This window comes from Acaromyces ingoldii (genome assembly GCF_003144295.1).
Source record: "Acaromyces ingoldii strain MCA 4198 unplaced genomic scaffold FA10scaffold_3, whole genome shotgun sequence".
NCBI lineage: Eukaryota > Fungi > Basidiomycota > Exobasidiomycetes > Exobasidiales > Cryptobasidiaceae > Acaromyces > Acaromyces ingoldii.
Genome location: NW_020290249.1, coordinates 1,440,941 through 1,467,491, shown reverse-complemented (window position 1 = coordinate 1,467,491; position 26,551 = coordinate 1,440,941). Strand labels below are relative to the sequence as shown.

Sequence of the window (26,551 nt, the reverse complement as noted above, 5' to 3'; positions counted from 1 at the left end):
GCCAGGCAAATTGGTCTTGGTTATTTAGTGCGGATGTCGCGCGCGCGAGAGAGAGAGGAAGCTAAATTAAACATTGGCGTCTTCCCCGACATCGAATGATCTTTTCTTTCGCAAAGAAGAACAGCATCATCACCCATGTCGGATCTCCTCTCGACCCAGACGCTCCTCGCACTGAGCTTTGTCGGCTCGCTCGTCGGCACCGCCTTTGTCCTCTCTCGCACACAGTTGCGCGAGGGCACGTCCTCCAAGTCAAAGAACATCTTTGTGTGGCTTGCCTTTGACTGCCTCTGCCACCTGACCCTCGAGGGCTCCTTCCTCTACCTCTCGACCTTTGGACGCACCATTAACGCGTCGAATGGCTTCTTTGCCACGCTCTGGAAAGACTATGCCAGGGCGGATGCGAGATGGGGGTTCAGCGACCCCACCGTCGTCTCCCTCGAGATCCGTCAGTGTTGGGCCCCTGTCGATATGTGTAAGAACAGATGCTGACGAGTGTACACAATTTTCACAGTGACGGTCCTTGGCGCAGGCCCCCTTGCGGGCTACTGTGCCTACCTCATCTCCGTCGATGACCCCATCTACCACTTCTGGGTCGTCGTCCTCAGCGTCGCCGAGCTCTACGGTTCGTCGCCCCCACCTCACCTCTTTGTGTCCTTTCGCCATGCTGACCCACAGTTTCGACGCAAATAGGCGGCTTCATGACGTTTGCGCCCGAGTGGCTGACCGGCAACAAGGTGTGTGCACAGAAGAAAGTTTGCTCACACCCCTCCTTCTCGAGCACTGACCAAGCCTTGGTCGATCCTTTCTCTTGCAGTTCCTCAACGGCAGCGACTTTCTGCTCATGTGGGTCTACCTCTTTTTCATGAACATGGCCTGGGTAAGTAGCAGGACGGACCGCGCCGAAATGATCACAGAGAGAAGAGGAGCTCACGACAAACAAAACAGGTCGTCATTCCCTTCTACCTCATCTATGACTCGTACGTCGTCATCGCCGCCAACGTCGCCCGCCAGGGCAGCCTCTACGCCGTCGCTGCTGCGCCCGCTTCCAAGTCGCGAAGCAAGAAGCGATCATAGAGGAAGAGGAGCAAGGGAAGAAGAAAAGAAGAGGGAAATGCACACAATTTGCCCGCTCAGATGATCGTACAGACTTCTCCATATATTGCTGCAAAAGAAAAAAAGCGGGGTTTAGACGTTGATGTGCTTGTTTGGTTTGCTAGTTTGCTGCTTGATGCTTGTCTCTTCTTTCTAGCCGCTGCTCTCGTCCATGCTCATGCTCGCGCTGAGATCCATGGCCGAAGAGGATTGCGAGTGCGAGTGCGAGTGCGACGGATCGGCCTCGACCAGCCTCATTTGCGGGTCCAGGATGGCTTCCGCCTCGACCTCGCCCTGGTCCATTTCTTCATCCTCCTCCTCTTCATCATGTTCGCTCCTACCCAGGCCGCGGTGGCCTGCCTTTCTCCTCTCCAGTGACGATGACGAGACGGAAGAAGAGGACATGAGCAGACTGCTCCCCAGCGGGCCTGCCGTTGCGACGTGGCCACCCGCCAAAAGGTCCTCGTCGTCGTGGCCGACGACCTCGCCCTCGGCGCCGTGGACAGGAGGGATGGGTGCCGCTTGCGCCAGCTCGTCGAGGACGTAGGCAAGGAGCTCCTTGACCTGCTTGTCCCTGGGCGAGAGCAGCTGCGCCTGTTCGATTTCACACGCCCCTAAATCAGCTTGACGTTCATAAGTAGAGAGAAGAGGAAGAACTCACCTTTTCATACCAGGCGACGGCCTCGTCGAGATAGCCCTCACGATGGTAGATCATGGCGAGGCCTGTGTGTGCCGGTCCACACTCCGGATCCAACTCCATCGTCTTCATAAATGCCCTTCTTGCCTTTTCATATCGTCTGCGGGATCGCAAGGAGTCAGCGTTCGTTCTCAGAATGCTGAGCAGCAAATGGAAGCTCACTCTGATCGGCGATAGGCGAAGCCCAAGTTGAGGTGTGTTGGAGCCCATGAGGAAGCAGGCATCTGCACATCATCGGCTGCTTCGAGAGCCGCCTCGAATAGATTGATGGCTTCTTGGTACCTTGCAACGCATCACACGATCAGCTTCAGGAGATAAAATCCAGACGAAGGAGCAGAGGCACACTCACTCGCCCTTGTAGTAGGCCACCACACCCCGCTCGTTCCTCCCCAGCGCGTCGTCCTCCCACACGAGCGCGCTGCCCTTCAGTGACGTTTCTGCCAGCACGAGATTGCCCTGGTGGAGGTGCTCCATGCCGATGAAGAGCTTGGGGAGGTGCGACTGCGTAAACATCCTCTCGGCCGTCGTGTAGGCGACAATGGCGCGGTCCGATTCGCCTTCGTTGGCAAAACAGTGGGCAAATGCGACCCAGCTGGCCGCGTACCTCGGGTTGAGCGAGACGGCCTTTGAAAAGTACCGTCGGGCCTCGGAATAGCGCCCCGACGCCATGTACCAGCAGCCGACCGCGTACCAAGCCGCGGCCAGGTCGGAGTCTCGATCGGTGAGATGATGCGCCAAGAGAAAGAGAGTCGGTCGGAGATCGTCGAGGTACACCATGGTGGAAACGTGAACCGTCAGCGCCGCCTCGTGGTCCTTGGACAGGTCCATGATGCGCAGCGTCACGGCGTGGCAGTCTTTGTACCTCTGACGCGCAAATAGCTCCTCGGCCAAGCCCAAGAGGACGTCAGCATTGTTGTCGAGCCGGTAGAGACGGTAGAGCTGCCTGCGCGCGGCCGCAGCCTGTTGAGCGTGGACCCTGCCCGACTTGTCGAGCCTCGTCGTGTACATGAACTTTACGAGTTGCAGCGCTTCCTGATGCAGCCCATCGTCGCCGGCCTGAGCGACGTATTCGAGACCCTGAACGAACTCCCACTGCTCTCGGGCGCTGAGCAGTTGTCCGCCAACGAGCTGATCGAATGCCTCATAATTCTTCACGTCAAGAGAGAGGGCGCGGACAAAGGACTGCTGCGCTTCGGCCTGCTTGCCCAGACGCAGCTGGATGAGACCACGCAGGTGCCACTTGGACGAGGCAAGCTTGATGCCGCCGTCCTTGCAAGGAACCTTTGGTCCGTACTTTTCCTCTTCCAGCCGCTCGCTGTTGAGCAGGTCGAGGGCATCGTGGTATTTGGCCTGGCGGACCATGCACTGCGCTGCCAGGTATCGTGCAGGCGAGCTGATATCGATGAGCTTGACGCCCTCTGGGCTGGGCGCCGTTCGTTGCTTGACCTCCTGCAATGCTGCCTTTTGCTCCCGCTTCCAAGCCCTAGTCACGGCATCCTCGGTGGTCTCGCCTCCCTGGCCGGCAGCAAACTTGATGCTCGGCTCTCCCATTGCGCTGTCGGTGCTGCCCGAGCCGCTGCCGGTGCCGCTGGTCGCTTCGCTTCCCGTCCCCGTTCCCGAAACAGTGAAGCCCCTCTCTTTCCTCTTTCGTCCGACCTCGTCGTCGGTCAGCTCGCCGACATTGACGCCCTCCATCTTGGAGTAGAGCGTGGCCGGCAGCCTGCTACCGTTCCTCGTAGCTTCCAAGGCGGCAGCCAAGCCTTCCGATGAGCTGTCGGCATCGCTTTCCAATGGCCGTGAGGAAGAGGCCACCTCCTCTTCGTCAGCTTCTCCTTCCCTCTGACCGTTCACACCCTGTTCCTCTTCTGGCTCTTCTACAATGACATCATCCTCTTCTTCGTCTTCTTCGGCTGCGTTGCGCAGAGGCGAGCAGAGGAGGTGCTCGGCCTGTGCGTACCGGTGCGTGAGAAAGAAGGCTGTGGCCAGGTGGTAGGCGTCTGTCCAGGCCTGAGCAGAGGCTGTGACACGGTGTGAGAATGTGTTTGCAGTCAGCTGGATATGTCCAGTCGCCTGTGTATGCATGCATGTATATGAGACTCACTCTCCAGGCTGAGCACCTTGTCACCCCAAAAGATGGCCGTCTCATAGAGGTGGTGCTTCATCGCGTCCTCTCGCCACAGCCGCATGAGGTCCAGCAGCGCCCTCCGATCCTCTGTCGGCGCCACATCGTCCTCGAGGAGCTTGGCACGCATCGCATCGCCCTGCCAGACATCCTCGCCCTCGTCGTCGCCCGAGGAGTGCACGAGCACGCTGCCGTCGGCCGCGCTCTCGTCGCGCCGAAGCGGCGTCTTTGCTCCTGCCCCGATGCGTAGCCGGTTCAGGCCATGCACGGCCGGACTGAGGCCCAAGAGGCCGCTCCCGTTGGCCAGCTCCTCTTCCTCCTCCACGATGGGCTCCTGCCGGCCGCGCCTCAGGGGTGTCATGAGGATGCCGTGACTCTCGTTGGCATCGGCGAGCTGCTGTTGCTGCTTCAGCAACCGAGAGGGCCCCCCTCCACCCGATGGCGTCCTCGGTGATCCAAATAGGCCTCCTCGCGGCTCGGCTCTCGGTGGGGCACGGGGTGCTGCGGGCGCCGCCATCGACTCAACCTCTTCCTGCGACGAGGCCGTCGTGGACAGTGATGCTCGAGCCAGGCTCACGCGAGGTGATCCCCAGCCCGAGCTGCCGTTGGAGACACGCGCGGGTCGCTTGGGAGGCGGCATGATGCCTCTGGTCAGGTGCTCGTAGAGCAAGGATGGGTTTGCATGCTGTCGCGGAGCCGGCGTCGAGAAGTCGGCCACGGGTGGTGGTAATGCTCCCGTCCCTGTTGCTGTTGTTATTGTTGCTGCAGACCCTGCAACTCCCATCGCCTCTGATCGCTTTGTGGGCGCAGCAGGTGGCCGAGGCGCGAGGAGCGTCGTCGGCGCCATGGCCGCGGCTGTCGGCCTGCTCGTGGGCGTCTCGTGTAGATTGGGCGAGCTGGGCAGTGCGAAGCCATCGTTTCCCGCCGCACGTTGAAACAGCCAGTTGTCATTGTTGGTAGACGGCGCCGTGCGGGCAGCTGCGCCTGTCGCCGATGAGGCCGTCGAGGGTCCCCCTGCCGCTCCACCGACGCGCGACGGCCTGCGATCGAGAAAGACGGACGAGTTGCTCGACTCGTCGTCGCCACTTAGCGAGAAGCGCGATGGCCCAGCGACAGGCCTGTTCATCTTGCGCTTTCTCCCACCCCACCAAAAACCCCTTTCTCGAGGAGGTTGTGCGCGAAAGGATGGCCCGAAAGAGGCGGTAAAGTCTGTGTTTGTTCTTCTTGAAACAGAAGGCTACTTGCTCGTGCGCGCGCGGTCGCGCGCTTCTTTCTCCCGTTGGACTGGGGGCGCCTGGCACTGGAAATCCAAAAAGTGTTGTTCGACGCGCCTTTGCTCGGCCGTCGTGCGTCCGTCCGTCACTCTCACTGCAAACGTGACTGTCCGACCTCAAAATGCCGCCCAAGCCACCGCTGACGCCAGACCAGAAGCGAATAAGGGTGAGCAGCTGATGTGAATGCCTTGCTGGCCGTCCAACAGTGAGACTGACTGCGCCTGACTGCGCCTGACAGGTCATGGTCGTCACCTTTCCCGTCCTCGTGGCAAGCAGCGGTGAGAAAAGAAGGGCAAGTCGAAGAAGAAGTGCCTCTTTTGCTAACATATGCCCTTGCGTTGACGTGCACAGTCGTCCTGGTCAAAAGGCTCTTTCTCGGCGAACAACAGAGGGAGCTCCCGGTGCATGGAAAGATTGCGTCCCGTCCCGCGTGATCGTTCTCATCTCTCGGTTCACCTCAGCAGATCTTTTTCCTTGCCGAAAAGCAAAAACAAATAAAAGATGGTATTCAGTGGCTTGCCTCGATTGAGCGGCGAGTGGACCCCAAGCTAGAAGTAAAGTACAGCATAAGAATGCGAAGATGAGAGAAGAGTGAACGCAGAGAAGCACAGTGAATCAAGCCAGAGCGGCGCCGGCCGCCGCCACGACGATCGCAACAGCCGCGCCAAGAGTCAGCGAGGCGGCGGCGGCGGTGCTAGGCCGAGCGCCGTTGGACTTGGCAAAGTAGTACTGGTTGAAGTGCTCCCCTTTGCCCCACGATGACTGAAGCGGCTTGAAGCCGACCATCTTGGTCGCGTCGTTGCTCTGCAGGGTGTCGCAGTTGGGAATCACGCACTTGTCCTGGCCCTCGACGTCGCTCTGGGAGCGCAGGTAGCACGTCGACTGTAGAGTGCCCACACAGCACGTCGACACGTGCATCTCGGTCCAGCTCGCCTGCTGGTTTTGCGAGAGCAGGTTGACCATGTTGCAGTCTGCGTTCGTCGCAAGATAGAAGTGGCCAAAGAGGGCAGTTCAGTAAAGTTGAGGTGTATGATGCAGTCAGGAGAAGGAGAACAGGAAAACACACCCTCCTGGCCGCCAGGCTCGTCGTGCGAAATCACCGCCGTTCCGCCCTGGCCCGTGGAGCCCTCGGTCGCGTCGGCAGATTGTCTGCGCGCCAGCTCTTCAAGCACGCCGCGAGGCGTAAGGTCGTATGCGCTGCATCGGCCAGTCAATGAGCATCTGTATATGCCGTCTGCCCTTTTCTCCTGCTCACTAGATGGTATCACGGCCTTGAAGGTCATCGATGGCCACGGCGGCACCAGCAGCGGTAGCCAGCGCAATGAGAGCAAGGGTGAGACGCATGATATTAGCTGTTGTTTTGAGATGAGAGTTTGAGATCAGGTGACCGTAAGGAATGTTTACTTGGGCGGAGAGGCAGGAAGAACGAGCGAAGCGGCGTAGATCAGATACAGGGAAGAGGCGATGGCGAGAAGAAGGGGGAGGTGGAGATGTGGGGAATGGCGATGCGGGGATAGTTGAAGAGCCAAGGTAGGCTGACGCCGGCTTTGGGCAATGGAGCCCCGTGCCAGTCAGGTCCCCCGGCCCCAAGCGTGTTTCCTGCCTCCTCGCAGACCGCGCGATCCAGCCAGGCCGCCGGCAAAGGGGGCAGCTCAGAATTGCACCCTGCATTATAATTTGAATCTGTACACAAACACTTGTTTTGTAATGCTATGCGCAATTTTCTATTGTTTCTCACAACGTGACGTGCCGCTTCCGATGGTCAGCGTGCACTTCCTTCATGGTCCCAGATTCATCCTTGGCGGCTTTCCTATCACTGCGCCATTGAGCGTGGGACTGATCAGTACCACATGGAGCATTATATTGCGGCTCGAAAGGTTGACGGCAGTAGCTCTTCTTCTTATCATAATGTTTCTGAGCTCCGCCCAATCCGCACCCTGTTCGTAAAGGATGACGTTTAAAAAAACCGTCACCGTTACCATACAAGTGCACTTCCACCTCGCCTTAGCTTGTCTTGTACTAAGCACGCTTCAAACCCATTTCGCATCCTGCACTTTGGAGCCATGCCCTGGACTGCTTTTGTGGTGCTCGCATTGTTCTTTCCTTTACTCATGTGTTACCTTACTCACTACCGCTGCTGCTTCTCTCATGCGATCACTCCATCACACTCTACTACAGGCACCTACTCGTCCTGCGAAAAGGAGAGACAAATGCGAGACGTCGTGCAAGCTAGCTCATCAGTGACCAGCTTTGCGCTTCCATTAGCAACTTTCCATGGCCTCACTGTCTATCTCTTGGACTTATTGGTTCCTGACTAGTCGATGTTGAGCAAGGATTGTCGCGCAATTCGCCAGAGCACCTGCACAGCATGACACGTTCTAACATCTTGCAAGCGCCGTGGGCTTCAAGATGGTGTGTCATGTGTCTTCAGGATTCCTCCGAAATCACAACGCTCACTGAGATTCTGCTGTGTGATACAATGAGGGAAGACGAGAGTAAAGCCAGGAAGACAAGAGTAAAGCGGGAAGACAAGAGTAAAGAATCTTCCTCTGCGGTTGTGATAGATTCAAGTTGGCTTGCATGAGGCCTGCGTCTCGATTCAAAGAGGCAGAGTCGGCCGGGCGATCGAGAAGGATCTCGATGTTAGTGTCTGCCATCGGCCCTGACATTCATGCTGCCCCACAAAGGCACCACGTTCCCACCGTACTGCCTTTGGGAGTCCGGGGTCAAAGTTGGTGTGAGTATGAATGAACCCACACGCACCATCCCAGCGCTTGGCTTGCATCGATCTGGCTCGAGAGGCTCAAAATGGGGTGTGGCTGGAGATGCACGCCCCTTTGCAAGATCAGGCACGCGGGAGAATCTTGATGCTTTAACCTTGTTTGCATGAAGTCTTCTCATTGTTTGCGGCTTGCGATCGCCGTAGCTTGCGATAGAAAGTCGGAATTTTTCTTATTGGCTCTAGTCGACCATTGCCGGACGCCCAGTGTTGAGATCAACGTTTTATGCGGCAAGCAATCGACGCAGACCTTCGGCACGCTTCATGTCCCTTCCTCGGCCATTTGCTTCACAAAAAACTACGCCAATTGTCCACCACTATTCCGACGCGTGGAGGTGGGCGTCGCGCGAGAAGTAAGCTGCACAAAAAGGTACGACGGCTAAAGTTCCAATAAACGCCAGGCACCGTTTATTGATTGGATTCCTTTCTATTTCACCCGAGCGGTGCCTTGACGTCAATCACTTCCTTCATCCCCCCTCTGCAGTGCCGCCCTACATTGCTCGCAGCTTCTAGGAACGAAGCTCTCATGTAGCGTTAGCTCGTCATTTGCTTAATTGCCCGCATTTCTTACCATTCGCATATCTGCGAGATCAGCTCACAAACGCGGTCGGGGTCCAGTGCCGCGCACGCAGCCACTCCAAGGCTTTTGAGGGTTCACTCAGTCTGTGCACGTTCCTAGTACCCATTGGCGCATTGGACCTTGCCTGCGACTCTCTTCGATCCACGAAGCTGCATAGCTGAATGCGCCCGCTCTTGGGACTCCGCCAAAAGGCCCGAAGGGGAACACACAGTGATGATATCAGTTCATCTCCGAATTTATTCCCGATACTTCGGCAAGTGTCTGCACGAAAGTGTACCTTCCTGGCGCCAGTGAAGTTCCACTATCTGCTGCATCGGCTTCCCAGGTCCTTTCATGCTGGCGTTGCCGCCGTTGCAGGAGAGAAGGGTTTGAATGCCTCTCTATGTGAGACCTCGGCGGTTGCGGCGCACGGCACGGCGAGCGGCGAATGCGACGCGGAGGAGTAGCTCTACGGGGAAGTCGAGTGTACTATACTGTACTGTACATGACAAGGCAGCACCCTTCCGCAAAGGTATATAAGGAAGCCCCAACCACTAGACTGATGATCCCCATCAACAAGCAGTCCTCGCTCAACCAAACACAACCAACCCAAACCAACCCAAACCAACTATCTCTTCAAAGATGTTCTCCTACCTCGTCCTCGCTGGTGTCGGTGCCCTCGCCCTCGCTGCTCCCTCCGCCCGCGCCGAGTCCCACAACGTCCAGCTCGTCAACAACTGTGGTAGCGGAAACCCAGTCTTCCTTTACCAGGGTGACTCGACTCCTGCCGGTTCCAGGACGATCAACGGCCAGCTCCTCGGTGGTATCGCCTGGATCGACGGCTTCGCCGGTGCCGACTGCCAGAGCTCGGGTGTCAACTGCGGCATCGTCGAGTTCACCCTCACGAACCCAAGCAACCCTGACAACACCCAGAACAGCGCCGACTACTCGCTCCTCGACGGCAACGACCCCCAGACCGGCGCTGGTCTCGGCAACCACAAGTACACGTACCCCATGAACTTTGCCTTCACCGGTTCGTGCACCAAGGCTGCACCCGGCCAGTGCACTGGCGACTCCGCCCAGGCCTGCCCTGGCGCTTTCCTCGGCTCGGCCACGACTGGCGGCGCCCCCGTCCAGTGCGTCTCGGACGACGCCGGCGTGAGTAGCTCCCTGCCCAGCCTTCTTCTTGGCCCTTTTGCTGACATTTTTCTTCGTGTCTACAGATCCTCATCACCTTCTGCTAAGCGCGCCGCCATAAGGCGTATGAAGTGTCCCTTTTCAAGCAGCCAAGATCCAAGCTCCCGAATCTTTTTTGGCCTTCCCTCATTCCGTCCAGGTTCCTTCCTTCAAGCCTCTCTATTTCGGGCTTAATGTTCGTTCTTAATTCTCGTCTTCCCTCTCTCTACTCTCAATCTTATCGCTTTTGACCCCCTTTTTCCCAGTCGATGACGATGAGCCGTGTAGGGTCCCCTTGATAGAGTAGGACGAGATTTCCGCTACATCATCGTCATCATCATCATCATCATCATCATCATCATACTTTCAAGGCCTCTCTCCCCGAATGGACGCGGCCGGCTGCGCTGGCTCGGATGGGATCAAGGGGCGCGCTTTGTTGTAAATGTAGAAGGACATGGAGCACTCATAAGTCAAGTTGCGATTGAGGAAGAAAAAATAAGAAAATTTCTTACGGTGGCAGAGCGTTTGGTGGAGAAGTAGCAGACGGCTGTTGTGTGCAGCCTGTCAGCGCGCGCTACTCGGTCTCGGATCAGGCAGGGTGCCCGAGGCCGAAGTGGACCGGCCTAAAGCGCGCGCACGCGTCCGTTTGAAACGGGAATTAGGACCCCTCGTCTCCAGTCCAAGAGGGGATTTTGCCTATCTGCCAACTTCATCTTCTCTCCACTCTCTCCGACGTTCCCTTTGATCCCGACTGATAGCAGCAAGGACCAACGGTTGAACGATGGCGGTCCAGAGCCGGCTTCAGCCAACGATTGACGCCGTCAAGGTCAATGCCCTCAACTATGGGGCAAGGGCCTTTGTCGGCTACAGGCAGAACCACGCCCTGATCCAGCGCATCCTCCAGATCGGCTACATTACCTTTGTCGTCGGCTCGACGTGGCGCGGGCTCAACCCGAAGAAGAAAAAGAAGGCGAAGCAGGCGACCTCAGAAGAGCTTCAGAAGTCCGCAGACAGCGGCGAAAAGACCGAGGCAGAGAAGAAGAGGATCCTCGAGGCCCAGCAAGCCGCACAGCAGGCTGCCGAGGAGGCAGGAAAGGGTGGACGGAGAAGAAAGGGCAAGGGCAGGGGCCCCAAGGTCGAGGTGGATGCCGTCTTCTTCGAGCGGCTACGCAGACTTCTCAAGATTGTCATTCCTGGCGCCAAGAGCAAGGAGGCGATGCTTATCATCGCCCACTCATTCTTCCTCGTCATGAGGACAATCATCTCCCTCTACGTCGCCGAGCTCGATGGTCGCATCGTGTCATCGCTCGTCCGCAGCAAGACGAGGGAGTTCCTCAAGGGCATCGCTTTGTGGATGGCAATCGCTATGTGAGTTCTATGCCTTTATTTCCTCTTAGCGAGTCCGAATCGGTCACCTGGCCCTGACACATGCTCTGCAGCCCGGCGACATATACCAACTCGCTCATCGACTTTCTCCAGTCGAAGATTGCGCTCGCCTATCGGTCACGGCTGACGCAGCGCGTCCACGACGAGTACCTCTCTGACGCTACCTACTACAGCTTGGGTAATCTCGATGACCGGATTCGCAATGCTGACCAGCTCATTGCCGTCGACATTGCCAAGTTCGCCACTTCGCTCGCAGAGTGCTACAGCAACATTGTAAGTCTCTCTTCTTCCATGGGCGAGGTCTTGGATGCTCGGCTGCTGACGTTCCTCTTTTTACCCAGTCCAAGCCCATTCTTGACGTCTGCCTCTACAACTACCAGCTGTCGCGGAACGTCGGCGCTGAGGCACTCATCCTCATCACCGTCCTCGTTCAGGGCTCAGCCGGGCTGCTGCGTGCCCTGACACCACCATTTGGTCAATATGCGGCCGAGGAGCAGAAGCTCGAGGGAGAGTACCGATGGGCTCACTCGAGGCTCATCGAGAACAGCGAAGAAGTGGCATTGTACAGGGGACAGAAGCTCGAGAAGAACGTCATCGAGCGAGCGTACTTTTCTCTGATCAAGCACGTCAACAGGATCTATCGGATCCGCATCGGACACGGCATGGTCGAGGAGGGCATTGTCAAGTGGCTCTGGGGTAGCCTGGGCCTCGTCGTTTGCGCGATTCCCGTCTTTGTCAAGATCCCTGGCGTCAAGGGTGGAGACTTGGGCAGCCGGACCGAAGCCTTTGTCACGAACCGAAGGCTGCTCCTTTCGAGCAGCGACGCCTTCGGTCGTGTCATGTACTCGTACAAGGAGCTTGCCGAGCTGGCCGGCTACACGGCCCGAGTCTCCGACCTGCTCGACACGATGGAGGCGGTCAAGCAGGGGCGATATGAGAAGAAACTTGTCTCGTCTGCGGGCACGGAGGAGAATGCTGCCGTGCTTCGGGGCAGAGGCAACGTCGTTGAGTCGCCCGACGTCGAGTTCATCGATGTTCCCATTGTGAGCCCCAATGGTGACGTGCTCGTGCGGAAGATGAGCTTCAAGATCACCGGTGGCCAGCACCTCCTCATCGTCGGACCCAATGGCTGTGGAAAGAGCTCTTTGTTCCGCATCCTCGGAGGTCTCTGGCCAGTCTACGGTGGCACGGTGCGTAAGCCCAAGGCTTCCGAGTTCTTCTACCTCCCGCAACGGCCCTACACGTCGCTCGGCACACTGCGAGACCAGGTCATCTACCCTCACACAGTCTCAGAGATGCGGGCGCGGGGAAAGACAGACGAGGAACTTCTCGACATTCTCAAGATTCTCCAGATCGACCACATCGTCGAGCGGGAAGGCGGCTGGGATGCGCAGCGCGAATGGAGGGACTCTCTGAGTGGCGGAGACAAGCAGAGAATCGCAATGGCCAGGCTCTTCTACCACAAGCCGAGGTACGCCATCCTGGATGAGTGCACGAGCGCCGTCACGCTCGAGGTGGAGAAGGTCATGTACGACTATGCGACGTGAGTAGCTCCCTCTTTCTCCCTCTCCTCCATTCTTCCCTCCTTGTGCGCTGACTGATCTGCCATGGCTTTCTCCTCCTCTTCAGCGAACTGGGCATCTCGATGCTCACCGTCTCGCACCGACCTTCGTTGTGGCGATACCACCAATTTGTCCTGCAGTTTGACGGCCAAGGCAACTACGTCTTCACCAAGCTCGACGCCGAGAAGCGGCTGGCATTGCAAGAGGAGAAGCAGAACCTCGAGCAGAAGCTGCTCTCGGTGCCAAAGTGGCAGGAGCGACTCGACATGCTCCTCAATGCGGAAAAGGAGCGAAAGGAGATTTCAAGGCCGTCGAGCCCCGTCGCCGGCTTCTCCGCTTCCAACAAGCAGGCCTGAGAGGTCGCTGCCAGTGTGTTATTTACCTACTTCGTGTTTGTAATGCAGTTTTGAAGCCCACACATAGGTCTGCCCTTTCCTCCCTCTTTCCATCTATTGGAAATTGTGCTCGACTGTTGACAGGAGAAGGCTAGACGACTTTCATTGCGTGCTTTGGTCTTTTGCTACAGCTCCGTGCGTCGTCTGGAGGGCTTTGAATCCACTTGCCAGCTCTCTACATCGACTCCCTTGCTCCCTGCATCTGCTGCTGAGCTCCCCGCCGACCGAGCGCTTCCACCATACCGCGGTCCCACGTTGCTCGGCGAGAAGCTTGCGGCAGTCACGTCCTTTGCGGCGCCAGGCGCATTGACGTTGACGGCGGCGGGCGCGAGCCCGATCCACGGCGCCACGACTGCGCGTGCAAAGATTTCGCCAAACCCAAGCATGACACCGTTCAAGAAGGGCAAGCCCAGGTTGATGGCGAGCGAGGCGCCCACCAGGCTCAGCCGACGGACCCATGACATGGGGCCGGGGCTGAAGGCCGCGAGCGTCAGGCTGCCGGAGGGTGCGTATGCCGGTGTCTTGCTGGCGTCAACATCCGCTGACGGCGGTTGCATCTCGATGGGCGCAGGTGCATTGGCAGAGTTCGGCGAGCCGGGGCTCCTCTGCGGCGAATCGGAAGTTCGACGGGGAAGGAATCGAGGCATGCCCGTGGCAGAGACCGAGGGGACAGGGTCCGGAAGGTCAGAGGCAGTCTGCATCGTTGCTGGCGCACCGGTAGCAACAGTCGTGTGGCTCGGCGCTGATTCTTCTGGCTGGTCGTATGGCGATCGGTCCTGGTGGCCGTGGTGGTGGTGGTGGTGGTGGTGGTGGTGATGGTTGTGGTGATGCCCTCTTGACGAAGGACTTGAAAGCAAGCCTCCCAGAGGACGAAATGGTCTTCCCGTCACCGAATTGTCCGTGTCGGCATCGGGGTCCAGCCCAAATGATGCGTCTTTGCGGTCTGGCCGAGGTGATCTCCCTGTCAGCGAGCTTCCTCTGTGAGGCGTGGACGATCCGGACACTGGCAGTGTCTCATCGCGCTTGTGTGCTTCGACGAGGGCGTCGAGCGCGCTGTCGTCTGCGCTTCCCCCCACAGCTGCTGTCGCAGCGGAGAGCGTCGAGGTATTGGAAAGATCTGAAGCAGCAGTGCGAGCGCCCTGTCCGTCATCCGTGGTGTTGTCCGATGAGGGGCCTGCCTCGCTCAGAAAAGGTCTCTGCGCCAGAATGTCCCTTGGCGCCAGCGGTGCGCCGCCAAAACCTTCACGTCCGACTGTGCTAGATCGAGGAATCCCCTCGGTGGAGCTATTCCTGCCCGCTTCTGACTCGCCGGCGGTACCGAGATCTTCGACGGGAGCGCCATGGCCCTGTCCGAGCTCGAGATTGGAAATGACGCTGCTTGTCATTGCCGGATTTTGCCAGGGCGAGAGCGAGGGCGAAGGTGCTGCTGAGCTTGACGCTGCGCTTGAACCCCCTCTCGCGCCGTCAGAGGCGTGCTGGACAGCTTCTGCTTCTTTCCGTGGGGCCTGCCTCCCTGTTTCTGCAACCTCTTCGTCCGGCCTCGTTTCCGCCATCACTCAACGTTGTCAAGGAAGAACCTCCAGGGGGGAGATCAAGAGCGAGGGCCCAAACGCGCGAAGCCTGGCCGTGAAAGTCCACGTGCAGCACACTGCTCCTCTCGCTCCTCAGCTCCACCATCCACCATCGAGAATTTTACGCACGCACCGCTGAGCGTCGTTGCCTTCCTGGGTTAGCCGGGCATGTCCTACTTTCTCGTCCACCTGCCTTCGGGCTGGCATGTCGACCAGGCAATTCTGTCGGAAGAGGATCGCGTCGTCGTCATTCGATTTGGCCACGACTACGACCCGACATGCATGAAGATGGACGAGACGCTGTATGGCGTTTCCGAAAAGGTCAAGAATTTCGCCGTCGTCTACCTCGTCGACATCACACAGGTGCCGGACTTTAACAAGGTGAGCACCTCCAGATCATGTTCTTCTGGGAGACATGGGCAGCTGACGAAAGGCGCGCATCTAAAGATGTACGAGCTGTATGATCCCTGCGCGACAATGTTCTTCTACAGAAATAAGCACATCATGATCGATCTCGGTACGGGCAACAATAACAAGATCAATTGGGCCATCGAAAACAAGCAGGAGCTCATTGACATCATCGAGACCGTCTACCGTGGTGCTTCGAAGGGAAGAGGTCTCGTCGTCAGCCCCAAAGGTACGCCTCCTTTATGCATACTCTCGGACCTTACAGGTGTTGTGGACTGACTTGACACCCCCCTCCTCTCATCCAGACTATTCGACTCGTTACAAGTACTGATTGACGACGACGCAAAACACAATACCTGTAACACTAGCAACTACTCGAGAACAGCTTCATTCATTCTTAATGCCTACACGGTTGCCGAGCAAGGAGGATAAGAAGAAAGGGGTGGGGGTTTTGTTGGGTGGGGGGGGGGGGGGGGTGGTGGAAAGAAGAAATGGATACACACGAAGGAGCAGACAGGTCAATAGAGGAGCTCGTCCCAGGCTCCGAGTCACAGTTCCTCGTCCTCGTCCTTCATCTCGGTCGGCTTGAGCATTCCAGGGATCTTGGCCGCTTGCTCCTTTTCCTTTGCGGCCTGGGCTGCCCGCTCCGCTTCCTTGTCCTCGACAAATAGGTCGGCGTTGTTGTCTTCGCCTGCCGTTCCGCCCGCTTCGCGCGAGGCGATGAGGAAGTCTACGCCGGGTGTCAGCTGGCGTCTTCTTCAAAGCAAGAGAACGGAACACCACGTACCTCGCAAGTGCAACTTGTAAGCAGAGAGGTCCGAGGAGTGCTGGCAGAGGCCGTTGGTGAACTCGTCGACGTAGGCACTGAGGAGATTGCGTCAGAAGAGCGGTGTCCTCATGGAAAGAGACAGAATGGCAAACTCACGGAGACATTTGCGGAAAGGCATTCTTGAGAAGCGACGACGTGTACTGACGAATGAAGGTGCGATTGTCGACGCTTGAGTCGGGTCCAAGAGGGACCTGCACCTTGCCTGTCTCGATGAGCTCGTAGATCTTGGCCAGAACAGCGCACTGGGTCTTGAAGCCAGCCTTGTGGTCGGGCTCGCAGAGGACGTAGAACGTGTCCTGGATGATGCTCAGGAGGTACTGCTGGTAGAAGCCCGACGCCACTGACTGGTCCTGGTTGGAGATGTTGGTGATGAGCTCGAGCATAATCTGGAGGCCCGTGTCGGCAATGTCTCGCATCGTGTGCTTAATGGCCCACACGCCCGCGTCGATGCACAGCTTGAACTTCTCGGGGGGCAGCGCCAGAATCGCGGTGAAGCAGTGCACGTTGATGGCGCGCAGCAGCCGGAAGAAGCCCACTCGATGCTCGGGGTACTCTGCAAAGTCTGACGAGATCATGCTGAGCGTAGGCGAGAAGACGGCGTCCATGATGGGCGACACCTTGTCGGTCAAGAGAGAACCAAGTCTCGTCGTAATTGTGGCCATGACGTTGAGAACCTCGGCGTCTCGTGCAGGTGCCACGTTATTGTGATAGTCTCCTAGGATGGCATCGAGGAGCGAGGGGATAAGGTTTTCGTTGACAGAATTCAGGTCCTCGGCTCGTTTGACGTATGTCTCGACGAGGCGCAGGATGTCCTTTTTGATCGTCCGAAGGCCACGGACGACGGGCGTCTTGGTGGCGATCAGGCCTTCCGACTCGACCTTGGCGCTGATCAGACCGCTAACGCTGCGGTACAACGCCAGCATGTCGAGGTAGATGCGCCCTATCTGGGGCAAAAAATAAGAGCCAATCGACGTGCATGCCGACACGTTGGTCTTGAGGATGTTGGACAAGATTTTGATGTTGTCGGAATTACCGAAAACGTCGACGTTATTGTGCGCCTGCTGCATCAACGAGTCCCACGCAGTATTCGGTAGCTCCATCAGCTTTGCAATGAGTCGCTCCTGTGTCGGTTTATTGGGTTGCGCCGCAATCATGTAGCCTACGGCCTCGTAGAAGGTGTGGACCTGGTGCGGTGATAGGTCGATGGTGATGCGTGGCAATGTCCGCAGAATTTCATCAATGAAAGGCTCCGTCTCGCCAGACTGCTGCATCACAAAGTGCCGCCTGCACTTTTGCGCGATCTTGATGAATGTGTCGCATGCCATGTCTTGGACGCCTGCATGTATGCTTTAGCTGAAGCTCTTAATCGCTGGAGACGAAACACAACTCACCTTCGTGCGTCTCGTGCATAAACTCGAAGTTCTTGTTGACGACTGTCTTGAGGAACTTCCAGTGGGCCTTTAAAAATCTCGGATATTGACCGACGATGTACATGATGTTGCTCGCCACGACCGCTTTGTTGTCCTTTCCCCGCTTCATCTCGCAAAGCCCCAAGAGGTCTTTGATGACCGTCACGAGGAATCTCTTCTCTTGGTCCTCATTCATGGCACCCGATATACTTCCGATCGCCCAGCAGAGGGTGTTGAGATTGGCCCATGACCATTCCGAGCCGTCGACCTGTCTCGCCAGCTTTTCGGTCATTATCGTCTCCGTATCCAGCACGTCAAGGTGGGTAAGGTATACGAGAACCTCTCGCATCGACTTGTACAGGACGATTGTATCACTCTCTTTCATAAACTCTCGCACGATTTCTCCCTCGTCATTCTCCACGATGAGGACCTGTTCGAAGAATTGTGTGAGCTTCTGCACCGGCTTTCACTGCAATGGCAATTTTCTCACCTCTTCTGGCTTAACCATCTTTTCGATCATGACGAGTCTCAAATTGCTCAAGATGTCGGCATAGATATTCTTGCGCAAATTCAGGTTTCCCTGCCCTGCGTGATTCCCGTTGCCGAGATTAAGTCCGAGCAAGGGGTTCATTTCGGTGATTGGAAGTTGCTGGATCTCGTCGTAGAGCTCGCTGACGAGCTTGCTCCAATATTCGAGGCAAATTTTAAAGACCTCCCGCTCTGGCACCTGGGATACTTTGATCAGGTAGAGGTGGGCGTTGAGAAGTACGTCCTTGTTTTCGGGGTTCTCAACCAGCCGCAGGTGTGTCATTAGGAAGTTGCTGAGGAAGAGCGAGAGGTTGAGGATCAGCTCTTGGTCCGAGTCCGACGAGCTTTCGTATGCAGAAGCGACGTCTGTAGAAACGTATCAGTATAAAATTCCTTGCAGAGATGGAGAGAGAGAACGCACTTGTGCTTGGCGGAATCATTCGGTTGACTGCCGTCATGACCATGTTGAAAAGGACGACAAACTTTGCGTCGTACTCTGGCCCGACTTGCAAGCCTGCGATCTCGGACAGACACTTGAGTGTCACGTTCCGGAACTCTGGCACCTCCAGGAACCGGTTGATGAGGTGGTCGATGACATTTGTCTCGAAGATGTAGCCAAGTGGGATCCAGTTGAGGAAGCGGAGCATCGTCTCGAGCGTAGCCTTGATCAAGCTCGGCTTCTGTGCCTTTTCCAGCACCTCGCTGCAGAGCTGGAAGACCTCCGAAAACTCGCCGCACATTTGATTCTTGAGGTTCTTTGTCTTTGCCTGCGTCATCTGCTCAGCAGAAAAGTCAAAGATTTCCTCGGACAGCAGGCGAAGGATAGCCATGTTGTTTTCGCAGATTGACAGCGAGGTGCGCGACGAAGAGACGATGTCGGGAATGAAGGTGGGCCAGCGGTGAGGCCACTCTTGTTTGAGGATCTGCATCACGGTCTCGTCAGCTGCCAGTCGCTAGTCTGATGCTGCCCACGACTCACCTGAATCAAGGTCATGTCAAGCTTGTTGATGTAAGTCTTTTCAGAACGGAGCAATCCTTCCTCCGAAGAGACCTGAAGAATGGTTTCGACGATGAAGTTCCGAATGCCTTTGATTGAAGTTAGCACTTCTCGCCACACAGAGCCAACGTAGGTGTGAATGCTCACCCTGTTGTTGATCTTGAGGCAGCGCCTTCCATCTCGTCGCAATAAGCTTGTCCAAGATCTGGAGAGCAATGTACTGAGAGATACACAAGGTCAGTGACGCTCGCAATGAAGCTGTAGGGCATGTGGAAAATCACCTTCGTATGCGCGCTCGACGACTGCTGCAAGATGGCTGGCACTCGCTGCCAGGCGTCTGGGTGCTCCTGAAATTGAGCGAGCGCTTGCTGGGCCATCTTCTGATCGTTGCCAGCGCCCGTGTACATGGCCCTCACGACATTGTCGAGAAGGCCAATGTCGAGGTCTTTGCTGAAGTCGAGGATGCCGTCCATCGTGACAAAATTTCGGCTCAGTCTTGTCGACAGCGACAATAGATGCAAGTCGATGAAGCTTCCACAGCCAGGCTCTGCGCACTACTGGTCCGTCGCCCTTTCCGTGCCTCTCGTGGACTAGCGTCGGAAGATGAGTCGAAGCAATTGCCTGGGATTGGGTGTTATCGATGGTGTTGGATTCCACAAACAAGCCACTCGCTCTCTCAATCGCGATGAAAGTCCTGAACGTCATCTCCAGTCACGTGATTTTGGACGGGGTGGAACGTGCGCTTCTAAAGCGCTTCGCCCTGCGAAGGAATGGCCACCGAACTTACCCTCGCTCGACCTTGGCCTCCCATTCGAGTCGGTTACTCAGTCCCCTTGCGCCCAAGAGAGAGGAAGGAAAAAAGACGAGCACAGGAATCGAACAACGAAGAAGCGAATTTGTCTCCTCTTCAGCGCAGGGCCCATCCGCCTCGCCGGCGATCCCGCGACGGTATTGGTATCTGTCCGCTGGAGGACGGATTGACGAGCCACGATGAAGGTACGTTTCAACCGCATCGACTGAGTGGGCGGAGAAGCAGCGGGCTGACTTGTGATATCCAAACCAGTTCGGAAAGCAGATTCTGAGCCAGCAGATTTCAGGATGGGGTTCCTACTACCTCGATTACAAGAGGTGAGCTTGCGATTCAAATTTCCAGGCGCATGCAAAAGCTGACTTACATTCTTTCAACAGTCTCAAGAAGGTGCGAAGTAGAAAGGGCAGATGGACGAGCTGGAAGGATGAATCTGCTGACACCGGTATCTTTACAGATCATCAACTCGTTGGAAAAGGGACGGCTAGGTGATGCGGCTCTCTTTGCGTCGGGCATTCGCCCAGACTACCTGGCCAATGGAGACGGAGCTGGAACGACGGCAGGGGGCGGGGAACCAGCCGCGCATGGAGGCGCAGGCACAAATGCCCAGATCCTACCAAAGGCAGAGGGCGCTGACGAGCAGCTGCAAATACACAAGGCCGCCTTCTTTTTCAAGCTGGAGCGAGAACTTGAGAAGATCAATGCCTTCTACTTGCAAAAGGAGGCCGAGCTCAAGGTCCGACTGAGGACGCTGATCGACAAGCGCAAGCTCATCATGGCACGCAGGGGCGCTGGCAAGCTCAGCAAGGACAGCCCGAGCTTCTATGCGCTCTACGAGGGGTTCCGATACTTTGACAAGGACCTCAGCAAGCTCCAGCAATTCATCGAGGTCAACGCCACGGGCTTCCGCAAGATTCTCAAAAAGTGGGACAAGAGATCAAAATCGCAGACGAAGGAGCTCTATCTCGCCCGGCAGGTCGAGGTGCAACCATGCTTCAACCGCGAATTCATTGCCGAGCTCAGCGACATTGCTGCCGCCAACTTGCTCGAGCTTGAAAATCTGTCCGACAGCAAGCATGCCCGAAGCGGACCCCAAGAGGTCAGCGCCAGTGCCGAGGGGGACTTGAGTTCGGAGAAACGCCTTGATTTTGCCGCAGCGCGAAGCGAAGAGATGGATCTTCTGTCGGACCTCGAGGAAAACCTCACATCGGCCGTCAAGGCTGGCCACGCAGAATCGGCCAAGGAGATGGCGAAGGTGGCGACGCAAAGCGAGGACGGCATCAGCGTGGCACGTATCGTCTGGCGAGCACTTCTCGATGCTAGCCCAGAAGCGGTCGAGGCTGCCATGGCCGTGGGTTTGCCGGATTACAAGTTCGTCGACGACATCAATTCGCGCACCTCGCTCCACGAGGCCTGCCTTGCCGGCAAGTTGCACCTGATCAAGGCCTGCGTTGAAAATGGTGTCGACGTGGGACAAAGGGATATCTATGGACGAGCTGCCATCTCCTATGCTGCTATGAGCGGCCACGCCGACGTTTGCACCTATCTCTTGTCGCTGCCCAACGTCGACGCGGCCACTGTCGATCTCGACGGCTTCTCTCCTCTGGTACTGGCCGTCATGAACGGTCGGACCAAGGTCGTCGAAATTCTCCTCGCCCACGGCGTCAGCGTCGAGCCCTCGCAAGCTACTGATCTGATACCTCTCTGCTTGGCTGCTCAGGGTGGCCATGTCGACATCACCCGACTCTTACTTGCCCGAGGGGCAAAGATTATCCCCAACCCAGAGGGTCTGACCCCTCAGGCACTGGCGGCGCGAGAAGGGCACGCAGACTGCATCAAGCTCCTAGTGGCTGCAGGAGGCGATCCGGACGTCAAGGAGAAGGGGACACTCTGGACGCCACTCTTTTTCGCAGCCGAGAATGGACACGTCGACTGCCTGCAAGCTTTGCTGGCTGCTGGGTGTCAGGTCGATCTTGTTGACGAGAAGGGCCGCAGTCCGTCTTTCTACGCTGCCTGGCGGGGCCATGTCGACTGCCTCCTTCTTCTCTTGAAAGCGAGCAAGAAAAGCAGCACGTCTCTTGAGAACACCGCTCACGTTGATCGCATGACTGGCGTCCAGAGACAACTGGACGCGGATGATTTAGGAAAACCGAGAAAAAGGAGCAAGTCGGCCCAAAATGGCGATGAGGCCAACATCGAAGTCCCGGCGGACGATCTGGACCTGGAAATCGACGGAATTCCATCCCTATCACTACCACCGCCCATCATTCCCTTCCGAACCTATGGCCACAACTATCTCGACAAGCGAGCGCTGATCACTGTATCATTGACCGACTCGTCTGTGAAGCTGTACAAGCTCCAAGATCCCAACCGGCCCGAACAATTCTCGACTTCGTCGTTGAAGCTCGTCATGACTTCAAGACCGGACGCTTCTGCGACAACAATCCCGCACACCATCATTCTCCCCCTCGCCGACGAGCGTGAGGTCTTTTCTTTCCAGGTGGAGGCCTTGGAGCGTCTTAGCATCGAGTGGGAGCTCATGCCTACGTTCGGATCAAAAGTCATTGGCAAGGCCGTCGCTCTGCCTTCATCTTTTGATGGCATGACCGATCGGAAACGCTTCGTTCTGCCTTTGCAAGACATGTACCTCAAAGTGGTTGGCGAGGTCAGCTTTGAGCTCGACTTCGTCAAGCCCTTTGATGGCGTGCAGCTCGAGATTGGTGGCAGGGTCGAGACTTATTGGAAGAGCACCTTGCCCGGCTCCGCGGCTGCCGCTGCGGCTACTTCTGCGCCGACAACGCAGAGGATGACACCCACGGGTGGAGCGCTCTCCGCTCCTCAGCAGAGCACGGGCTCGCAGCAGCAAGCAGCGGCTGTCGCACCTGTCCCGGCCGTCACGACAACGGCGAGCACGACGAGTGCCCTGGCCTCAGATTCATTCGTTACGGCATCCTCACTGTCGGGCGAGCATCTCCAAGTCATTGTCCAAGTGACAAAAGACGGGGTCGCCGTCGCATATCCCGAATTTACGCTTCCCATCGCCGGATTGGATGTCTACGTGGGTAGTGTCACATCGGGTCAATTCCAACACCTGGCTACGACGACGCAGCGAACAGCGCGGGTGGATCAGGCGCAGCGAGAGCAACTGAGCCTCTCCGACTGGCGACAGGTCGTGGGCCAGTCGATGATGACCCTCCAAGAGCTTCTCGACCTCCTCCCAGTCTCCGTCGGTATCGATCTTGACATTCTTTACCCGTCCTCGGCCGACGTCCGTGGCAACCCCTCCCTGCCCAAGATCGAAGTCAACCACTTTGTCGACGCCATTCTCCACACGGTGTACCGAGCTGGGACCCAAAATCGCCAACAGGCGCGCAAGATTTTCTTCTCGAGCCGAAGCCCGACAGTGTGCACGGCGCTGAACTGGAAGCAGCCCAACTATGCCGTCTTTTTCGCCAGCTACTGTGGCCTGGCCCGCACCGCCGACGGAAAGACGATTTTGGCCCCATGCGACCGAGGCGAGCCAGATCCACGGAGGCAGAGCGTGAGCGAGGCCGTTCGTTTCGCCAAGAGCAACAATCTTCTGGGCATCATGGTCGATGCGATCGTCTTGAACCATGTCCCCCAGCTCGTCCACTCCATCAAGGCAGCTGGTTTGCTCCTCATCACCATCGGCACTTTTGCTCCAGTGGCCGAGGCTGGCGCACCGCCGCCGAAAGCTGCAAAAGCCAGTCAGAAGCAGGAGGGGGACGGAAATGCGACAAATGACCAAGAGGCAGATGGAAGCGTCGTGGATGGCATCGTCTCGTGTAACAGTTAGAGTCTCTATCCCTCCTTACCTGCTGCACTAGCACTTTCCTCATATCTATCCTCATTCTTTTGTGCTAGTTTAAGTAATAGTTGTGATTCGTTTAGAGGAAGGGGAATAGCAGAGCACACAAACACACAAACAAACATTGATACAAGAGTGACGGGTGAGAGGAGAGTTTAAAGGAAAACGAGACGGTTGCCTGCAACTTGGATGACGCCCAGGTCCGAGTACTCTTGAATGCACTCCTGCAGCTGGTCCTCGACCCAGCCGCTGGCAATGACGCGATCGCGCACCTCCCGCATGAGGAGGTCACCCGGTGCGCCTGCTTCATCGTCCATCGGCGGCAGTACCTCGTCCTCCTCGCCATCAAGATCCATCGCATCACCACCTCGCTGTCCCTCTGGTCCTCTCCCGAGCCTGCCTCCGCGCCTGCTGCTGCCGCTCTTTCTCCTCTGGGCGTCCTCCTCCTCGTCCCGGCGCCTCTGTGCCTCTGCGTAGCCCATGTCGCGGATGATTCTGAAGATCTTGCTCATGTAGCTCTGGTCCCCAATTGCGTCGTCGCCCATCCTCTTTCGTCCGTCGGCATATAGCGACGCCTTGCTGACGTCCATCAAGCGAAGGGCCTCGTCGACGTCGTCGACATCAACCTGCTTGCTGAAGCGGAGCCTTGCCAAGGCCTGGCTCATCCTCAGCACTCCCAGCAGCGTTCTAGCTGACGTGTACGTGTAGGCCTGATCCCGCGCCTCGTCCTCCTGGCCCTGCTTGCGCAGCTTGACATAGGCCGAAACAACGTACTCGCTCACGGCTTTTGGAACCACGGGACGAACTTGCCGGGCTGCAGCAATGTAGTGCCGGACGACGTTGGCTTCGACCGGCTCGTACTCGAGCGGCGGGTGGGCATTGTTCATGTGGACATAGGTGACATGCTGGGCCAATCGCTCGTCATCATCGCGCGAGGGCGTGTCGAGGATGAGGAAGAGAATGTCGAATCGGGACAGCAAAGCAGCCGGCAGGTTGATGTTGTCGACGGGCGAGATGCGCGGGTTGTACCGGCCGTAAAGCGGGTTGGCAGCTGCTAGGATAGATGTCCGCGCATTGAGCGTTGTAGAGATTCCGGCCTTGGAGATGGAGATCGTCTGCTGCTCCATGACCTCGTGGATTGCCGTGCGGTCCGACTCGTCCATCTTGTCGAATTCATCGATGCACGCAATGCCGTTGTCAGCCAAGACCAGTGCGCCTCCCTCTGATAGTCCGAAGAGGGTAAGCTCAACAAGTCAGGCCATATGAAGACGTACAAACAAAACTCACCAAGGACCATCTCGTCGGTGACAGGGTCCCGCATGACCGCTGCCGTGAGACCAACGCCACTGCTACCGCGTCCGGTAGTATAGATGCCTCGAGGGGCAATCTTTGTGATGTACTTGAGCAGCTGCGACTTGGCGACACCGGGATCACCCATGAGACACACGTTGATGTCGCCTCGAATCTTCATACCGTCTCCCACCGTCTTGTTGCAACCGCCAACGAGAAGCAAGAGGAGACACTTTTTGACATCTTCGTGGCCGTAGATCTCGGGAGCAACGCTGCTCGACAGCTTCTCGTACAGAGCCGGGTCAGACTTGAGCTCTTCTACTGCTGCCTCCATCTCCGGCGTCACCTCGCCCTTGAGCGTGTCGTAGGACTTCTTGAGCTGCGAGACATGCTGGGCCGAGAGGTAGGTGTCGGTCAGGAGGCCTGCTCGAATTGCCTTGAAGCCAGAGTATGGGGTGGGGAGGAAGATGCCAGAGATGTCGCACACGTCACCGGGGCTGACGGAGCGCGTCAAAGGGCCGGCCAGGTGAATTGTCATGGTGCGCGGAATATGGCCGACAGGAACCTGATCGGCCATTTCCTGCACCTTGACCTCTTGAAAAGGCGCAAACTTGCTCGCACGCGCTTGCTGGTGCAGCTTGCCCTTGACCCTGTTCGTCTTGCACCTCTGCGATGTGCAGACGCTCAACGGCATGTAATGGCGGCCGCGAACCTCTTGGAAGATTTCAGCGCCGCACGAGTCGCACGCATACGCGTCGACGAGGAGGTAGGGCTTGACCTCGGACACGCGCGTAACGATGCCGCGGAGGGTCAAGAGCGAGCCGAGATGAGAGGCCTTGATGGCTCGTACGGCCAGCGGCGGTGCTGGACGCGCCGAGTAGGGCTTGAGGTAGAGTGTATAGCGACGCATGAGGATGGGAGGGAACGGTTTCTCGTCCTGGCCTTCTTGCTGCCCTTCTTCGTCGTTCGCATCCATCTGCGCGGCCGTCTCAGGGCCCATGCTCTGACCCTGGCTGGCGCGGAGATTGCGCTCCATTCGCTGGTGCATGATGACGTCGAGGACATCGTCTTTGTGCGAGATATCAATTGTCGGAGGCGTGCGAGAGAGAACATCGTCGACGCATTCGGAAATGATGTCGATGTAGTGAGCGGCATTGCGCATGATGTGGTGCACCAACCCAGGGGCCGTATTGCGGTCCCTTGTGTTTCGGTGTTCAATCAGATCTTTCAGATCGATGACAAGTGACTGCTGCTGCCGATTTGCGATGCGTTGCTGTTATGGGGACAGTCTTTGTCAGTGAGGAAGGAGGACTGGCTACGCGAAGAGAACCAGGCTCACCAGCTGCTCCTTGTACTTTCGAGCGGTCGCATCGCCGCGCGTTCGGGGGCCAGCACCGATGCGCATGTCGTCCATCTCGTCGGCCATCTGGCTCGGACTGAGCTCCTCGTCATCTTCAGGCACATTGTCTACGTCTTCGATGCTGACATCGAGCAGCGACGATGAATTGCCCACTTTTCGCAGGGGCGGCACGACACCCTTGGCATTCTCGAGAAAGTCGGTGATTTTCACTGGATGTCTGGTGTCAGTCCCTATTCTCAAGTGGAGTATGCAGTCGACAGGAGCTCACCCTTCTCATCTTCGTAGTTGACATTGATGTTGATCACGGGGAGCGCGGCGGGAGCAGCCATCGTCGTCGTCTTCGTCGTGGTCGTTTGGATCCAATGTTCCTCTCGCCTGCCTTCACGCAAATCAATTTCGAAGCTCGCGCGTTTAATTGACGCGTCGTGATGGAACACGTGGGATCGCGCCGCCTGACCCTCAGCGCACAGTTCAACACCA

General features: G+C 57.2%; 11 protein-coding genes across 11 annotated transcripts; 6 read left to right on the top strand and 5 right to left on the bottom strand.

Moving 5' to 3' along the window:
* Positions 1-135: 135 nt before the first annotated feature.
* Positions 136-1,198, top strand: FA10DRAFT_301672 (Emopamil-binding protein; the record flags this gene model as incomplete). Its single annotated transcript, XM_025525013.1, has 5 exons — positions 136-445; positions 512-622; positions 691-734; positions 815-877; positions 946-1,198. 5 exons carry the CDS (start codon positions 136-138, stop codon positions 1,072-1,074), a joined length of 657 nt encoding a protein of 218 aa, XP_025377607.1. The 3' UTR covers positions 1,075-1,198.
* On the top strand, positions 1,005-1,700 carry FA10DRAFT_112579 (hypothetical protein). The gene has a single exon (XM_025517876.1). It carries the CDS (start codon positions 1,265-1,267, stop codon positions 1,637-1,639), a length of 375 nt encoding a protein of 124 aa, XP_025377606.1. The 5' UTR covers positions 1,005-1,264; the 3' UTR covers positions 1,640-1,700.
* A 23-nt stretch (positions 1,701-1,723) lies between these two features.
* Positions 1,724-4,041, bottom strand: FA10DRAFT_251900 (TPR-like protein; the record flags this gene model as incomplete). Its single annotated transcript, XM_025519629.1, has 5 exons — positions 1,724-1,889; positions 1,952-2,071; positions 2,139-3,205; positions 3,674-3,807; positions 3,891-4,041. The coding sequence occupies 5 exons, from the start codon at positions 4,039-4,041 to the stop codon at positions 1,724-1,726; spliced, it is 1,638 nt and encodes a 545-aa protein (XP_025377605.1).
* Positions 4,042-5,306: 1,265 nt separating this feature from the next.
* FA10DRAFT_286118 (hypothetical protein) lies at positions 5,307-5,619 on the top strand (the record flags this gene model as incomplete). The annotated part of the gene is made up of 3 exons (XM_025524052.1): positions 5,307-5,351; positions 5,424-5,463; positions 5,537-5,619. 3 exons carry the CDS (start codon positions 5,307-5,309, stop codon positions 5,617-5,619), a joined length of 168 nt encoding a protein of 55 aa, XP_025377604.1.
* Positions 5,620-5,689: 70 nt separating this feature from the next.
* Positions 5,690-6,814, bottom strand: FA10DRAFT_301669 (hypothetical protein). Its single transcript, XM_025525012.1, has 3 exons — positions 6,441-6,814; positions 6,252-6,382; positions 5,690-6,156 (listed from the first exon to the last, which is right to left on the bottom strand). Exons 1-3 carry the CDS (start codon positions 6,527-6,529, stop codon positions 5,801-5,803), a joined length of 576 nt encoding a protein of 191 aa, XP_025377603.1. The 5' UTR covers positions 6,530-6,814; the 3' UTR covers positions 5,690-5,800.
* A 2,190-nt stretch (positions 6,815-9,004) lies between these two features.
* Positions 9,005-9,932, top strand: FA10DRAFT_266889 (hypothetical protein). The gene is made up of 2 exons (XM_025521690.1): positions 9,005-9,681; positions 9,747-9,932. Exons 1-2 carry the CDS (start codon positions 9,166-9,168, stop codon positions 9,765-9,767), a joined length of 537 nt encoding a protein of 178 aa, XP_025377602.1. The 5' UTR covers positions 9,005-9,165; the 3' UTR covers positions 9,768-9,932.
* A 439-nt stretch (positions 9,933-10,371) lies between these two features.
* On the top strand, positions 10,372-13,074 carry FA10DRAFT_266888 (hypothetical protein). Its single transcript, XM_025521689.1, has 4 exons — positions 10,372-11,067; positions 11,139-11,358; positions 11,427-12,628; positions 12,715-13,074. The coding sequence occupies exons 1-4, from the start codon at positions 10,481-10,483 to the stop codon at positions 13,001-13,003; spliced, it is 2,298 nt and encodes a 765-aa protein (XP_025377601.1). The 5' UTR covers positions 10,372-10,480; the 3' UTR covers positions 13,004-13,074.
* On the bottom strand, positions 12,755-14,624 carry FA10DRAFT_266887 (hypothetical protein). Its single transcript, XM_025521688.1, has one exon. It carries the CDS (start codon positions 14,593-14,595, stop codon positions 13,168-13,170), a length of 1,428 nt encoding a protein of 475 aa, XP_025377600.1. The 5' UTR covers positions 14,596-14,624; the 3' UTR covers positions 12,755-13,167.
* A 91-nt stretch (positions 14,625-14,715) lies between these two features.
* FA10DRAFT_251896 (4A/4B type thioredoxin-like protein) lies at positions 14,716-15,452 on the top strand. The gene is made up of 3 exons (XM_025519628.1): positions 14,716-14,994; positions 15,061-15,250; positions 15,327-15,452. The coding sequence occupies exons 1-3, from the start codon at positions 14,782-14,784 to the stop codon at positions 15,350-15,352; spliced, it is 429 nt and encodes a 142-aa protein (XP_025377599.1). The 5' UTR covers positions 14,716-14,781; the 3' UTR covers positions 15,353-15,452.
* A 24-nt stretch (positions 15,453-15,476) lies between these two features.
* On the bottom strand, positions 15,477-19,444 carry FA10DRAFT_251891 (hypothetical protein). Its single transcript, XM_025519627.1, has 9 exons — positions 19,066-19,444; positions 18,932-19,004; positions 18,767-18,873; positions 18,209-18,710; positions 17,750-18,153; positions 17,242-17,689; positions 15,947-17,186; positions 15,809-15,885; positions 15,477-15,751 (listed from the first exon to the last, which is right to left on the bottom strand). The coding sequence occupies exons 1-9, from the start codon at positions 19,255-19,257 to the stop codon at positions 15,570-15,572; spliced, it is 3,225 nt and encodes a 1,074-aa protein (XP_025377598.1). The 5' UTR covers positions 19,258-19,444; the 3' UTR covers positions 15,477-15,569.
* Positions 19,445-23,492: 4,048 nt separating this feature from the next.
* On the bottom strand, positions 23,493-26,440 carry FA10DRAFT_112461 (putative DNA replication licensing factor). Its single transcript, XM_025517875.1, has 4 exons — positions 26,340-26,440; positions 26,051-26,280; positions 24,709-25,984; positions 23,493-24,643 (listed from the first exon to the last, which is right to left on the bottom strand). Exons 1-4 carry the CDS (start codon positions 26,398-26,400, stop codon positions 23,577-23,579), a joined length of 2,634 nt encoding a protein of 877 aa, XP_025377597.1. The 5' UTR covers positions 26,401-26,440; the 3' UTR covers positions 23,493-23,576.
* Between the last annotated feature and the right edge of the window lie 111 nt (positions 26,441-26,551).

Excerpts from the sequence above, each read along its gene's own strand:
- FA10DRAFT_251891 (XM_025519627.1), bottom strand. The coding sequence starts at position 19,257 with ATGGACGGCATCCTCGACTTCAGCAAAGACCTCGACATTGGCCTTCTC. Across the intron at positions 17,690-17,749 it reads AGATGGTTAAGCCAGAAGAG|GTCCTCATCGTGGAGAATGA; the intron begins GTGAGAAAATTG and ends TTCTTCGAACAG. Across the intron at positions 15,886-15,946 it reads GCCTTTCCGCAAATGTCTCC|TGCCTACGTCGACGAGTTCA; the intron begins GTGAGTTTGCCA and ends CAATCTCCTCAG.
- FA10DRAFT_301669 (XM_025525012.1), bottom strand. The coding sequence starts at position 6,529 with ATGCGTCTCACCCTTGCTCTCATTGCGCTGGCTACCGCTGCTGGTGCC. Across the intron at positions 6,383-6,440 it reads CAAGGCCGTGATACCATCTA|CGCATACGACCTTACGCCTC; the intron begins GTGAGCAGGAGA and ends TGGCCGATGCAG. Across the intron at positions 6,157-6,251 it reads CGAGCCTGGCGGCCAGGAGG|ACTGCAACATGGTCAACCTG; the intron begins GTGTGTTTTCCT and ends CGACGAACGCAG.
- FA10DRAFT_251896 (XM_025519628.1), top strand. The coding sequence starts at position 14,782 with ATGTCCTACTTTCTCGTCCACCTGCCTTCGGGCTGGCATGTCGACCAG. Across the intron at positions 14,995-15,060 it reads AGGTGCCGGACTTTAACAAG|ATGTACGAGCTGTATGATCC; the intron begins GTGAGCACCTCC and ends GCGCATCTAAAG. Across the intron at positions 15,251-15,326 it reads TCTCGTCGTCAGCCCCAAAG|ACTATTCGACTCGTTACAAG; the intron begins GTACGCCTCCTT and ends CCTCTCATCCAG.
- FA10DRAFT_112579 (XM_025517876.1), top strand. The coding sequence starts at position 1,265 with ATGCTCATGCTCGCGCTGAGATCCATGGCCGAAGAGGATTGCGAGTGC.
- FA10DRAFT_266887 (XM_025521688.1), bottom strand. The coding sequence starts at position 14,595 with ATGGCGGAAACGAGGCCGGACGAAGAGGTTGCAGAAACAGGGAGGCAG.
- FA10DRAFT_112461 (XM_025517875.1), bottom strand. The coding sequence starts at position 26,400 with ATGGCTGCTCCCGCCGCGCTCCCCGTGATCAACATCAATGTCAACTAC. Across the intron at positions 26,281-26,339 it reads CAACTACGAAGATGAGAAGG|TGAAAATCACCGACTTTCTC; the intron begins GTGAGCTCCTGT and ends CCAGACATCCAG. Across the intron at positions 25,985-26,050 it reads GAAAGTACAAGGAGCAGCTG|CAACGCATCGCAAATCGGCA; the intron begins GTGAGCCTGGTT and ends TCCCCATAACAG.
- FA10DRAFT_266888 (XM_025521689.1), top strand. The coding sequence starts at position 10,481 with ATGGCGGTCCAGAGCCGGCTTCAGCCAACGATTGACGCCGTCAAGGTC. Across the intron at positions 11,359-11,426 it reads CAGAGTGCTACAGCAACATT|TCCAAGCCCATTCTTGACGT; the intron begins GTAAGTCTCTCT and ends CTTTTTACCCAG. Across the intron at positions 12,629-12,714 it reads GTCATGTACGACTATGCGAC|CGAACTGGGCATCTCGATGC; the intron begins GTGAGTAGCTCC and ends CCTCCTCTTCAG.
- FA10DRAFT_266889 (XM_025521690.1), top strand. The coding sequence starts at position 9,166 with ATGTTCTCCTACCTCGTCCTCGCTGGTGTCGGTGCCCTCGCCCTCGCT. Across the intron at positions 9,682-9,746 it reads GCGTCTCGGACGACGCCGGC|ATCCTCATCACCTTCTGCTA; the intron begins GTGAGTAGCTCC and ends TCGTGTCTACAG.